The sequence below is a fragment of the Hippopotamus amphibius genome, chromosome 1, assembly GCF_030028045.1.
Source record: "Hippopotamus amphibius kiboko isolate mHipAmp2 chromosome 1, mHipAmp2.hap2, whole genome shotgun sequence".
In the NCBI taxonomy this organism is placed as follows: domain Eukaryota; kingdom Metazoa; phylum Chordata; class Mammalia; order Artiodactyla; family Hippopotamidae; genus Hippopotamus; species Hippopotamus amphibius.
This window is the reverse complement of record NC_080186.1, coordinates 38,424,393-38,437,296: the sequence shown is the minus strand read 5'-3', so window position 1 is coordinate 38,437,296 and position 12,904 is coordinate 38,424,393. Positions and strand designations below refer to the sequence as shown.

The window sequence follows — 12,904 nt, the reverse complement described above, 5'->3', positions numbered from 1 at the left end:
ACAGAACCAAAAACAAAACAAGTAAGGAAATGATAATAGGAACATACATATCAATAATTACCTTGAATGTAAATGGACTAAATGCACCAACCAAAAGACACAGACTGGATGAATGGATACAAAAACAAGACTCATGTATATGCTGTCTACAAGAAACCTGCCTCAGACCTAGGGACACATACAGACTGAAAGTGAGGGGATGGAAAAAGATATTCCATGCAAATGGAAATCAAATGAAAGTTGGAGTAGCAATACTCATATCAGATAAGACAGACTTTAAAATAAAAGATGTTGCAAGAAACAAGAAAGGACACTACATAAAGATCAAGGAATCCATCCAAGAAGAGGAGATAACAATTACAAATATATATGCACCCAATATAGGAACACCTCAATACATAAGGTAAATGCTAACAACTATGAAAGAGGAAATTGAGAGTAACACAATAATAGTGGGGGACTTTAACGCCCCACTTACACCAATGGACAGATTATCCAGGCAAAAAATTAATAAGGAAACACAAGCTTTAAACAATACTATAAACCAGCTAGATTTAATAGATATCTATAGGACATTACATTCAAAAAGGGCAGATTACACATTCTTCTCAAGTGCACATGGAACATTCTCCAGGATAGATCACATTTTGGGTCACAAATCAAGCCTTGGTAAATTTAAGAAAACTGAAATCATATCAAGCATCTTTTCTGACCACAACACTATGAGATTAGAAATCAATTACAGGAAAAAAAACTGTAAAAAACACAAACACATGGAGGCTAAACAATATGTTACTAAATAACCAACAGATCACTGAAGAAATCAAAGAGGAAATCAAAAAAAGTCTAGAGACAGATAACAATGAAAACACAGCAACCCAAAACCTATAGGTTGCAGCAAAAGCAGTTCTAATAGGGAAGTTTATAGCAATACAGTCCTACCTCAAGAAACAAGAAAAATATCGAATAAACAACCTAATCTTACACCTAAAATAATTAGAAAAAGAAGAACTAAGAAACCCCAAAGTGAGCAGAAGGAAAGAAATCATAAAGATCAGAGCAGAAATAAATGAAATAGAAACAAAGAAAACAATAGCAAAAATCAATAAAACTAAAAGCTGCTTCTTTGAGAAGATAAAATTGATAAATCTTTAGCAAGATTAATCAAGAAAAAGAGGGAGAGGACACAAATCAATAAAATTAGAAATGAAACAGGAGAAGTTACAATGGACACCGCAGAAATAAAAAGCACCATAAGAGACTGCTATAAGCAACTATATGCCAAATAAAATGGACAACCTGGATGAAATGGACAGATTCTTAGAAAGGTACACCCTTCCAAGACTGAATCAGGGAGACATAGAAAATATGAACAGATCAATCACAAGTAATGAAATTGAAACTGTGATTAAAAATCTCCCAACAAACCAAAGTCCAGGGCCAGAAGGATTCACTGGTGAATTTTATCAAACATTTAGAGAACAGCTAACATCCATCCTTCTCAAACTCTTCCAAAGAATTGCAGAGGAAGGAACATTCCCAAACTCATTTTATGAAGCCACCGTCACCCTCATACCAAAACCAGAAAAAGATACTACAAAAAAAGAAAACTACACACCAATATCACTGATGAATTTAGATGCAAAAATCCACAACAAAATACTAGCCAACAGAATCCAACAACACATTAAAAGGATCATACACCATGATCAAGTGGGGTTTATCCCTGGAATGCAAGGATTCTTCAATATACACAAATCAATCAATGTGATACACCATATTAACAAATTGAAGGATAAAAACCACATGATTATCTCAATAGATGCAGAAAAAGCTTTTGACAAAATTCAACACCCATTTATGATAAAAACTCTCCAGAAGGTGGGCGTAGAAGGAATCTACCTCAACATAATAAAGGCCATATGCAACAAACCCACAGCAAGCATCATTCTCAATGGTGAAAAACTGAAAGCATTCCCTCTAAGATCAGGAACAAGACAAGGATGTCCACCCTCTCCACTACTATTCAACATAGTTTTGGAAGTCCTTGCCACAGCAATCAGAGAAGAACAAGAAACAAAAAGAATTCTAATTGGAAAAGAAGAAGTCAAACTGTCACTGTTTGCAGATGACATGATACTATACATAGAAAATCCTAAAGATGCCACCAGAAAATTATTTAAACTAATCAATGAATTTGGTAAAGTTGCAGGATACAAAATTAACACACAGAAATCTCTTGCATTTCTATACACTAACAATGAAAGATCAGAGAGAGAAATTAAGGAAACAATCCCATTCACCATTGCAACCAAAAGAATAAAATACCTAGGAATAAACCTAACTAAGGAGGTAAAAGACCTGTACTCAGAAAACTGTAAGACACTCATGAGGACTTCCTAGGTGGCGCAGTGGTTGGGAGTCTGCCTGCCAATGCGGAGGACATGAGTTCGATCCCTGCTCCAGGAAGATCCCACATGCCACGGAGCAACTAAGCCCGTGTGCCCAAAAAAAAAAGTTAAGACACTCATGAAAGAAATCAAAGATTACACAAACAGATGGAGGGACCTACCATGTTCTTGGATTGGAAGAATCAATATTGTGAAAATGACTATACTACCCAAAGCAATCTACAGATTCAATGCAATACCTATCAAATTACCAATGGCATTTTTTCCAGAACTAGAACCAAAAATCCAAAAATTTGTATGGAGACACAAAAGACCATGAATAGCCAGAGCAATCTTGAGGGAAAAAAAAATGGAGCTAGAGGAATCAGACTCCCTGACTTCAGGCTATACTACAAAGCTACAGTAATCAAGACAATATGATACTGGCACAAAAACAGAAATATAGATCAGTGGCACAAGATAGAAAGTCCAGAGATAAACTACAGTCAACTAATCTATGACAAAGGAGGCAAGGATATACAATGGAAAAAAGACAGCCTCTTCAATAAGTGGTGCTGGGAAAACTGGACAGCTACATGTAAAAGAATGAAATTAGAACACTTCCTAACACCATACACAAAAAGAAACTCAAAATGGATTAAAGACCTAAATGTAAGGCCAGACACTATAAAACTCTTAGAGGAAAACATAGGAAAAATACTCTTTGACATAAATCACAGCAAGATCTTTTTTGACCCACTCCTAAAGTAATGGATGTAAAAACAAAAATAAATAAATGGGACCTAATGAAACTGAAAAGCTTCTGCACAGCAAAGGAAACTATAAGTAAGATGAAAAGACAATCCTCAGAAGGGGAGAAAATACTTGCAAACAAATCAACAGACAAAGGATTAATCTCCAAAATATACAAACAGCTCATGCAGCTCAATATCAAAAAAGCAAAAAACCCAACCAAAAAATGGGCAGAAGACCTAAATAGGCATTTCCCCAAAGAAGACATATGGATGGCCAAGAGGCACATGAAAAGCTGCTCAACATCACTAATTATTAGAGAAATGCAAATCAAAACTACAGTGAGGTATCACCTCACACTGGTTAGAATGGGCATCATCAGAAAATCTAGAAACAGTAAATTCTGGAGAGGGTGTGGAGAAAAGGGAATGTTCTTGCACTGTTGGTGGGAATGTAAATTGATACAACCACTATGGAGAACAGTATAGAGGTTCCTTGAAAAACTAAACATAGAGTTACCATATGACCCAGCAATCCCACTACTGGGTATATACCCAGAGAAAACCATAATTCAAAAAGACACATGCACTCCAATGTTCATTGCAGCACTATTTACAATAGCCAGGACATGGAAGCAACCTAAATGTCCATCAGCAGATGAATGGATAAAGAAGATGTGGCACATTTATACAATATAATATTACTCAGCCATTAAAAGGATCAAATTTGGGACATTTGTAGAGACATGGGTGGACCTAGAGACATTATAGAGTGAAGTGAGTCAGAAAGAGAGAAACAAATATCATATATTAACACATATATGCAGAATATAGAAAAATGGTACAAATCAACTGGTTTGCCAGGCAGAAATAAAGACACATGTAGAGAACAAACATATGGACACCAAGTGGGGAAAGCAGAGGGGGGGAGGGGATGGACTGGGAGATTGGAAGATTGGGATTGCCATATATACATTACTAATAAGAAAAAATTCAAATTGTACACTTTAAATGTATGCAGTTTATTGCATGTCAACTATATCTCAATAAAAGTTCTTAAAGAAAAAAGAGTTATTCCAATTAAAAAAAGAAGAAGAACCAATGAAAATTGAGATGAGGCAACATCTCTGAAATAACCGTAAAAATCAGTGGTAAAAAAAAATGAACTCAGTTTACAAAAACTGTTTGTGAGGCTGAGCAGAGAGCCATGGGGAGCTTGGAAGGAGATCTATGAATAATGCCCCACGGAGCAGAGAAATGATTTCCCCCCAACTCTAGTGACAAATAGCTGACTTCATCTTCCATCTTCCCTTTTAGAGACAAGTGTACTGTTACACACATATATGAGAATCTATGTGAATGCACAACACAGAAGAGCCTAGACACTTTGGGTGAGATGGACATGGGTCACCATGACTCTTCTAGTCACCACATATTGGCTGGGAAGTATGGTGGGTCTTGCCCAATGTCACACAACTTTCAAGTCCAGGTTTTTCAGTACCAAAGCCTATGTATGCTCTGCCCCCAGCACCTTCCTGTCTTCAGCACCAAAGATGAACTCCAGCACCAGGAATAACCAGGTTGGAGGGTAGCACAGGGAAGCATCCAAACACCCAGGAAGATAGAAGGGCAGGGGCCCAAGAAGCACCCAAGAGCCCAGGGGAATGCAGAGATTGGTCCTCACTCTGTGTGAGTGGCTTTGCTGCCCTAAGTTGGGTCCCCCAGAGATTCATCCACACATTCAACAAATGGGCATAGGGCACCCAGTCTCAATGCCAGGCGTGGTGCTGGTTGCTAGGGACACAGTGTAAACAGGACAAAGCCGTGCCCTCCCCAAACTTACATTCCAAGTGGGGAAAGAAGGAAATAAACAAGAATCAAATACAGCAGTCATACGATTTCAGGTAATGATAACTCAAGGAAGAAAAATACAGCAGAATAAGTGGCAAGGCTGCTACTGTAGACAGGGGGTTGGGAGGATCAGAGAAGCCCTCTATTAGGTGACATTTGAGCAGAGATTGTCAGAAACACCTTCTAGAAAACCCCATACCGTTGGCCACAATCTGCTTCTCAAAAAATTTGATTTCCTCAATTGTCCCCTCCACTCCTCTGTTCCTTGCACCTGGCCAATCAGCCTTGCTCTACTTCACAGAGAAAATAGAAGATATCAGATAAGAGATCCCTTAAAGTCACCCATCCGACCTGAAGAACCACCTGCCTGCTCCCAGCCTCCCCACCTTCCCTCCTGTTCCTGTAGAGTGGGCGCCAGGCCCACTATTCAAGGCCAGTCCCTTCAGATTCCAGTCCTCGCCTCAGGGAACTCACCCATCAATTGGCACCTCTCTTTCCTAACCTAGACCCCACCCTATCTACCAGCTCCTCCCCATCTGCTTTTAAAACATGCCCAAGTCTCTCACACTTCAAAAACCAAACAAAACCTCCTTTGGTTCTGTTTCCTCCTCTAGCTAACACCCCATTGCCCTCCTTCCTTCATAACCTAACTTCTCAAAACAGCTGCCTCCCCTGTTTCCGCTTGCTCCTGCCTCCGTCCCACCTCTCCAACACTGTTGGGACACAGTCAACTCCTCCCTCTTTCTTGAGCTCTCTCCTGGATGTCCTCCCACCTTTCCTGATGCCCCCTCTCAGCAGCTCCTCACCTATCATGTGTTAATCAAAGACTGAGCCTCCCCAAAATCCAGACCCTGGTGTCCTCCCACGCTGCACCTTCTTCCTGGAGGCTCTCACCTACTCCCATGGCTACTTTTGCCATCTACCCAATGCTGGATCCTAAATGGACTGCGCATCCCAGCTTACCTTTCTCCCAAGCTCCAGAAACATGACCAACCACCCCCTGGATATCTCTGCATGACATCCTCCAGGCCCTTCAAACCCTGGATTTCCCAACACAAACACAGCATGTTTGCCCCCCAAATCTTCCCCGCTCCCGCACCTAGGAATGGAAACACCATCCATGCGGATACCAGCCAGAAACATGAAATGATGTTTTCCCCAAGATTTATAGTAATACTAAGGAGGATGCCCTGTTGAGGCTGCCCCTCTCCCCTGCAGATCCACCAAGCGACTTTTACATTGGAATCAGCAAACCAGAACTAGAGAGCCAAATGTAGCAGTTCCCGGGGGGAGGGTCCTGCCATGAAACACTCCAAACCCAGAATCCGAGGCTTCTATGCCCAGACACTGACAGGGGCTGCCAGCCCCTGATCCTCCTTTTCCTGGGTCTCAGATCCCCACATTTTTACACTTAGACATAGAAATTGATTCCTCCATGTTACAACCCAGTCTTCAGGCTCAAGGGGTACTTTTCTCTCCTTACGTGACTTTGCCAAATTCTGCTCTGATCCAGCCAAGTTGATGCCACAGCCTAATAAAGTTCCCAGAGCAGTGCAGTCTTATGCCTCTCTTTTCCTAGTGCATGAAGCAGGGCCTCACTGACACCCTCACACCTGGCTACGATGGAGGCTTTAATGCCTCCACCCCCCACACATGCCCATGACACCAAGACAGCCTGCTCTGCCTCTCACTTCTCTCCATCCCACTGGCTCACCCCTTCAAAATCTGCCTAGATTATTGCCTCAGCCTCCACCCTACTCCTCCTGCCTCCTGTTTAGTCTCTGCCAATCCAGTCTTTGCCCCAATGCCAAAGTAATCTTTCTACCACACAAATCTGAGCTTGTCACTCCCTTGTGTGAATCCCTTCCCTGGTTCCCTTTGTACTCAGAATAAAGTAAAGCCTTTTGACCTGGCCTACAGAGTCTCATGTGATCTGCCCCTTGCACTCCAGTTTTATCCTCTCCACTCTGCCCTCTTTCTCACCCCTCCAGAAGCACAGATCTACAAACATAGGCACATACTAGACCTTGAGAAACAAATATCTGTTGAACAAGTTAAGTTCTTAAACACACAACACTCTTTCCAGCCTCTCCTGTTGCACAGGTATCATCCTCCTTCCTTCCTTCTGCACTTCTGCAGGCTGCTACGTGCAGATCTTCTAGAACTCACCTCAGCAACCCTTCCCTGGGCCCATGGATCTGGAACAAAACACTGTGCTGTGTTATCTGTCTCCCCCAGACTGGTTCCTCTCGGGTCCGCTCTAGTCTTGTTTCTTCCTGCTCTGGCCTCAACATAGGGCCAGACCCAGGGTAATTGATCAGGCAACACTAGTTGCTTGGAAACAGAGGGACCTTATCTGGCTCCCAAAAACTGGGTTGATTTGGGACGAAGGAAGAGGATGAAGGAAGCAAATGCCTCAGTGTGTTTTGCAGCGAGAATCCCTCTGCAATGATTGGCCCCTGGTGTCTATCTTCCCAGCAGTTTGCAAAGTACCTATACTTTAGCTCTTTTGATCCCCTTCCAACCCAGCAAGGTAAAGATGCTTTTCTCCACACTGTTGACAAGGAAAGGGAAGCACAAAGAGGAAACACAGTGAAGGCCCATGATCAATGTCTGCTGAGGGAAAATAAGCCACACCCCAGACTAGGGCTCTTCACTACCTAGCACAAGGTCAAGGGAACTGTCCCAACAATGAGCAGGGCCAGGGAAGAGGGCTTTACAGTCTCAGTGGATCCCCTTTCCTGGTCTTGAAGTTGGCATTCTCCCTTTTCCCCCTTCCCACCAAGGTCAGAGTTGTGGGCCCCTCCCAGGGGGCTCCAGAGTGTAATGAGGTGGACCCTGGAAGACAAGGACATGACCCTGCCTCAGGTGACACATTCTAAGAATTGAGGAGGCTGACAGGTAAAAAGAGGACAGACTAACTGGAGGCCAAGAGGAAGAAGTTAATCCTGATGGATAGCTCTTCCTGGCCTCTGGGGCCCCTTCTTTCCACAACCAGTCCTCCTCCTTCCTTTCCTCCTTCCATCACCACTTGGCCTGAGAATCAAACTTGCAGTTACTCTGTACAGACTGATCATGTCCTAAATGAAAAGGCATAAGTTCATATAGCTGAGAGCAGAGGTGCCAATCCCTGGAGGAATGCAGGGGTGTTGGGCCAGCCATGGTTCCCCAGGAAACCTTTGTAGTGTCTAAGAGAAACCACCCCTCCAGGACTTGCCCACACTTCCTGGTGCCAAGCCCCTGCAGATAATTGTGTTTGAGCCAAGAAGCCAGAGCTAAGCTGTGTTCCAGGTCCTCCACACACTCTCAAGGCAGGGGCAGGAGCACTTGGGGGGAAGAGGGCAGCCGGCCCTGATATGAGGGTGGGGGAGCAAAGTCTCTGTCCCAGGGAAGCCCACAGGCTGATGGCAAGTCCCACTTTGATGGAGGCAAGGAGAAGTGGAGGGGACACGAGAGGAAAGGGATTGAAGGTCTCCCTAAATGCCTCTCATACCCACATTAGGGTTGGACCTCAACCTTCCCAGGAAGGGAACTTCCCTGTACTTAGCACAATCCCCTCAAACACCTTCTGGCCCCTCTACTTGTCTTCTCCACCATTGTCTCCTCTATTGATATCCTGCCCCGCTCTCCAGAGCTCTCTGTTCATCCAGTGATGCCTACTCTGGGCAGGCTTTGTGCTGCTCCCTGAGGGGACAGGGAAGAATCAGACTGGATCTCCATCCTTCAGGGGTCAAGGTCAAGTGGGGAAGATGAACAAGTAAACAGAAGATGACAACCCTATAGAACCAGTGCTGAGATACAAAGCCTGGAACTGATGCAAAATGCTGGTGAGGCACCCCAGCAGCCTGGGGGCAGGGAAGGCTCTGGTGTCTGTTTTCTGCCCTAGACAGTAAGCTCCTTGAGAGCAAAGCCTGGGTCTGATTCATCTCCCAGACCCATCCTGTCCTTTCCTGGATGTCTCCAGGATACAGGTAGGTTACTAGGCCACTGTAAGAGGGCAGTTATTTGTATGGGCAGGAATAAGCCTGGGCAGTCCTCACCCAGAGGTAAAGCTCACCCCTAGTGTCAATCATGGAGGAAAGGAAATTCCCTAGACTGCTGTGGGAAAAGTGTACTCAGGAGGTAGTAGACATCATTATTCCTCTCTCTGAGTCTTGATCTCTGGCAGTTATACCTGAGTTCCCAATTCTGGCTGCAGGTCAGAACACTTGGATTGGGATTTCCCTAGTGGCGCAGTGGCTAAGAATCCACCTGCCAATGCAGGGGAGACAGGCCCGAGCCCTGGTCAGGGAAGATCCCGCATGCCACGGAGCAGCTAAGTCCATGTGCCACAACTACTGAGCCTGTGCTCTAGAGCCCGCAAGCCGCAACTACTGAACCCCGTGCTCCTAGAGCCCGTGCCCCACAACAATAGAAGCCACTGCAATGAGAAGCTCATGCACCATAACACAGAGTAGCCCCACTCGCCAGAATTAGAGAAAGCCTATATGCAACATCGAAGACCCAACACAGATAAAAAATAAATAATAAAATAAATCCTTAAAAAAAAAAAAACACAGGGTTTTTGATTTGTTTGTTTTTTTCCCAGATCTTTATTGGAGTACAATTGCTTTACACTGCTATGCCAGTTTCCACTGTACAACACAGTGAATCAGCTATATTTATGTATATATCCCCATATCCCCTCCCTCTTGAGCTTCCCTCCCACCCTCCCGAACCCACCCCTCTAGGGGGTGTTTTTTAATTCAGACTCCTAGTTCCAATACATTAATTAGGGTCTTCAGAGCTTGGGGCCCAAGGAAACTGCTTCTCCCAGTTGATTCCAATGCAGCTGTCCCTTCCCCTGTGTTCGGAAAACTCTGGTCTACATCCCCATGAACGAAGGGAAAGAAGAGCTGTCCCTGACAATGGGTGCTAAAGTGGTCCCCACCGCCCTGAGATAACTAGTAAGGACGAGTCAGAATCTGAGCCCAGGAAGATGCCTGGCTCCCGACCCAGTCCATAGGCGTGGTGGGGAGAACCCCAATTTGGGGGTCACCAACTGTTTTTTTGTTTGTTTGTTTTGTTTTGTTTTTTTTCTTTTTAGTTTTCTTAACAGGTGTTTTTTTTTTTTTTTTTTTGAAATTATTTATTTATTTATTTATTCACCAACTGTTTAAATGGTCCAGGAGTTCTCTCAGGTGAGGACACTCATCCTTGCCTTCACTTCCATTTTCTGCCCTAAAAAAAGGAATCTTGGGACTCCCCTGGTGGCACAGTGGTTAAGAATCCACCTGCCAATACAGGGGACACAGTTTCGAGCCCTGGTCCGGGAAGATCCCACATGTCGTGGGGCAATTAAGCCCGTGCGCCACAACTACTGAGTCTATGCTCTAGAGCCCACGAGCCACGACTACTGAGCCCGCGTGCTGCAACTACTGAAGTTCACATGCCTAGAGACTGTGCTCTGCAACAAGAGAAGCCATCGCAATAAGAAGCTCACGCACCACAATGAAGAGTAGCCTCCACTGGCCACAACTAGAGAAAGCCCGCATGCAGCAACAAAGACCCAACGCAGCCAAAACAAACAAACAACAACAAAATAACACAAATCTTTACACTGCACAGAACAAAGAGGATGCTGATTAAGCTCTAAACAAGATTGCTTAGTTGTATCAGACTATCCGGGGCCTTTTTCCCCATGTTATCCCCAAGTCCTCAGCAGAGCTCCGTCTGAACCTTGGGTCTCAGAATGATGGGACAGAGTCTGTGGCCCACTTGGGTCCCAGCTTCTAAGTGCTCCTATCTCCCACCCCTGCCTGAGGCCAGCTTGAATGGCAAAAGTGCGGGGGAGACCCGGTGGAAAAGACAAATGGGAACCACGGCTCCCAGGACCCCGTTCCTCTGCCAAGCATAGGTTCTCCCTCCATGGCCCCCAGGGGGTTAGGCCAGATTCCCTGAAGGTAAGGAGGCTGCTTTCTTTCTCCACCCTCCTCCTGGTCACTTACCTCGAGGGCATGCCCAAAGAGCCAGTGGGTGGGGGGCCCTGGGAAGTTGTCCATAGCCTTGGCCAGCATCTGCCTCCGCTGCAACAGACGAATGAGCTTGAGGGAGCTTAAGACCAAGATCAGTCCAAAAGCCCACAGGCTCAGATGGGAGAGGCTCAGGGAGAGCAAAATAGACGCCATGGCTGGAGTCACAGCCACCCAGGTTTCTGCCTGCCTCCTGCTGTCCTCAAGTTCCCTTATACTCTGAGCACAGGCATCCTGCCAGCTCCCACTCAAGCCACACCCTGCAGTCAGCAGCAGCCCAGGCTGGGCTGAGCTGCACAGGGCAGAGACAACAGGCCCCAAATCCACAGACAACAGAGGAGACAGCCTGCCTGATTTCTACCAAAACTCAACTGAAGAAAAACTAGATGGTGGGCCTCAAAGAAATGAGGCAATGGATTTTCCTATTTGGTTCCTTAGAGGAGCAACCAGAAGGCAATTCTTGGTGTAATCATCGGCATGATAATGACTACCTTTTTCATACAAGCTACCTTGGATGTTTCAGGCACTTTCTACACACTATCTCATTTAACCCAAACAAGGAGGTCATAGGTACTCGCTCTTTAAACTCATTTTCCCATAATGAAACTGTAGCTCAGCTTGCCTGTACTTTCTTACAAGAGAGCTTCCACTGTCCCCTTTAATGCAGACCACTGGGAGAGCTTGCATTTATGCCAGGCTCATGATGCTTTAAGTCCTTTTTTTGTGAGGCACCTACAGCGGCAAGATTCTAGCCCCAGAAAGGAGAGCTTGGATCGGAAAAAGGCCAACTCCACTCCAAGATCATAGTACAAACTTGAACTTGGGAACATTATTTTCAGGGTGATGAGGAGAGATCATCAAGTTCAATGCCCCCTGGACTGATGGAGTGGGCTTTGATCCCAGAGAGGGGCAGGGAATTGTCCAAAGGCTCATAGCAAGGCAGTGGCAGCTCTTACTTCCCCGAGCCAGGGCTCATGAAGGAATTATAAGTGAGGTTAGCTTGGGTAAAGCTTCATAAGAAGGAGCAAGAAACAATATGGTTATGGTGAAGGGCATGGCTTTGAGGAGAGGCAAACATCAGAGGTATTTTGAAGCCGAAACCACAAGGAGGAGCATGTTGGGAAATCGGAATGTCAAGGGTCAGCATGGAGCCTGGGACAGAGGAGTAAGTGGACTGAACTTTGAGTTCTGTGCTGCAAGTCACAGAAGGGATGAGGAGAAAGGGTGGTTGAAGGTGTGTTCCAAGAAGATCTCCGCCTCTGTTTGTGTGCAGTGGCTCCGAGCTGGCCTGGCATGGAAGGGGCCTGGAGCCTGGTTTGGCAATCAGGAGGAAGAAGTCAAAGGGAGGACCAGCATGGTAGATGCTGACTATGGCCTTAGAGGTGCTGCATACTTTCTTCTGCCAGAAGCATGACCCAGCTATCAGGGTCTATTTGTCACACACCCTACTGTTTACTCCCTAAGCTGAAATCTGGCAGCCATCCATACTTCTAGAGCCAAAGAGAGGTCATCATGTTGCCAGAATCAGAGACTGGACCGCAGTCAACTCCCAGGTCCTAATCCTACCTGCTGCCACTCGGGCTACCTTGGCAATGTGATTCTTGCAAACCAAAATGTGCCTCCCTGGAGTTCCCACTAGCTCTGCCCTCAAGGGCCAAGTAGAAAATGTCAGCTGTAAAGAAAAGCTTGGAAATAACCCCTATCCAATAGCATGCATGTCAAGGAGATGGAGACATTGAGCCTCTACCTTTATCCAAATGCTTTCCAATAGCTCTTCCCCTCCAGAAAGCCTTCCTCCACAGCCTTCCTCCATTTCAGAATCACAAATGAGAGCCAGTCTTCTAACTTAGTCTGCAACACTTCTTGGATTTGTTCACTTTTTCCCTTGCAGCAGTTGTCT

The 12,904-nt window shown here is 45.1% G+C and overlaps 1 protein-coding gene across 1 annotated transcript in view; it reads right to left on the bottom strand.

Annotated features, from left to right (window-relative positions):
- Positions 1–11,186, bottom strand: part of LOC130837112 (cytochrome P450 4B1) — a 28,526-nt gene extending 17,340 nt beyond the window's left edge. Inside the window, exon 1 of the mRNA XM_057709907.1 lies at positions 10,981–11,186. Coding sequence (XP_057565890.1) covers positions 10,981–11,160 — 180 coding nt within the window. The 5' untranslated portion in view covers positions 11,161–11,186. The remainder of the gene's footprint in view (positions 1–10,980) is intronic.
- Between the last annotated feature and the right edge of the window lie 1,718 nt (positions 11,187–12,904).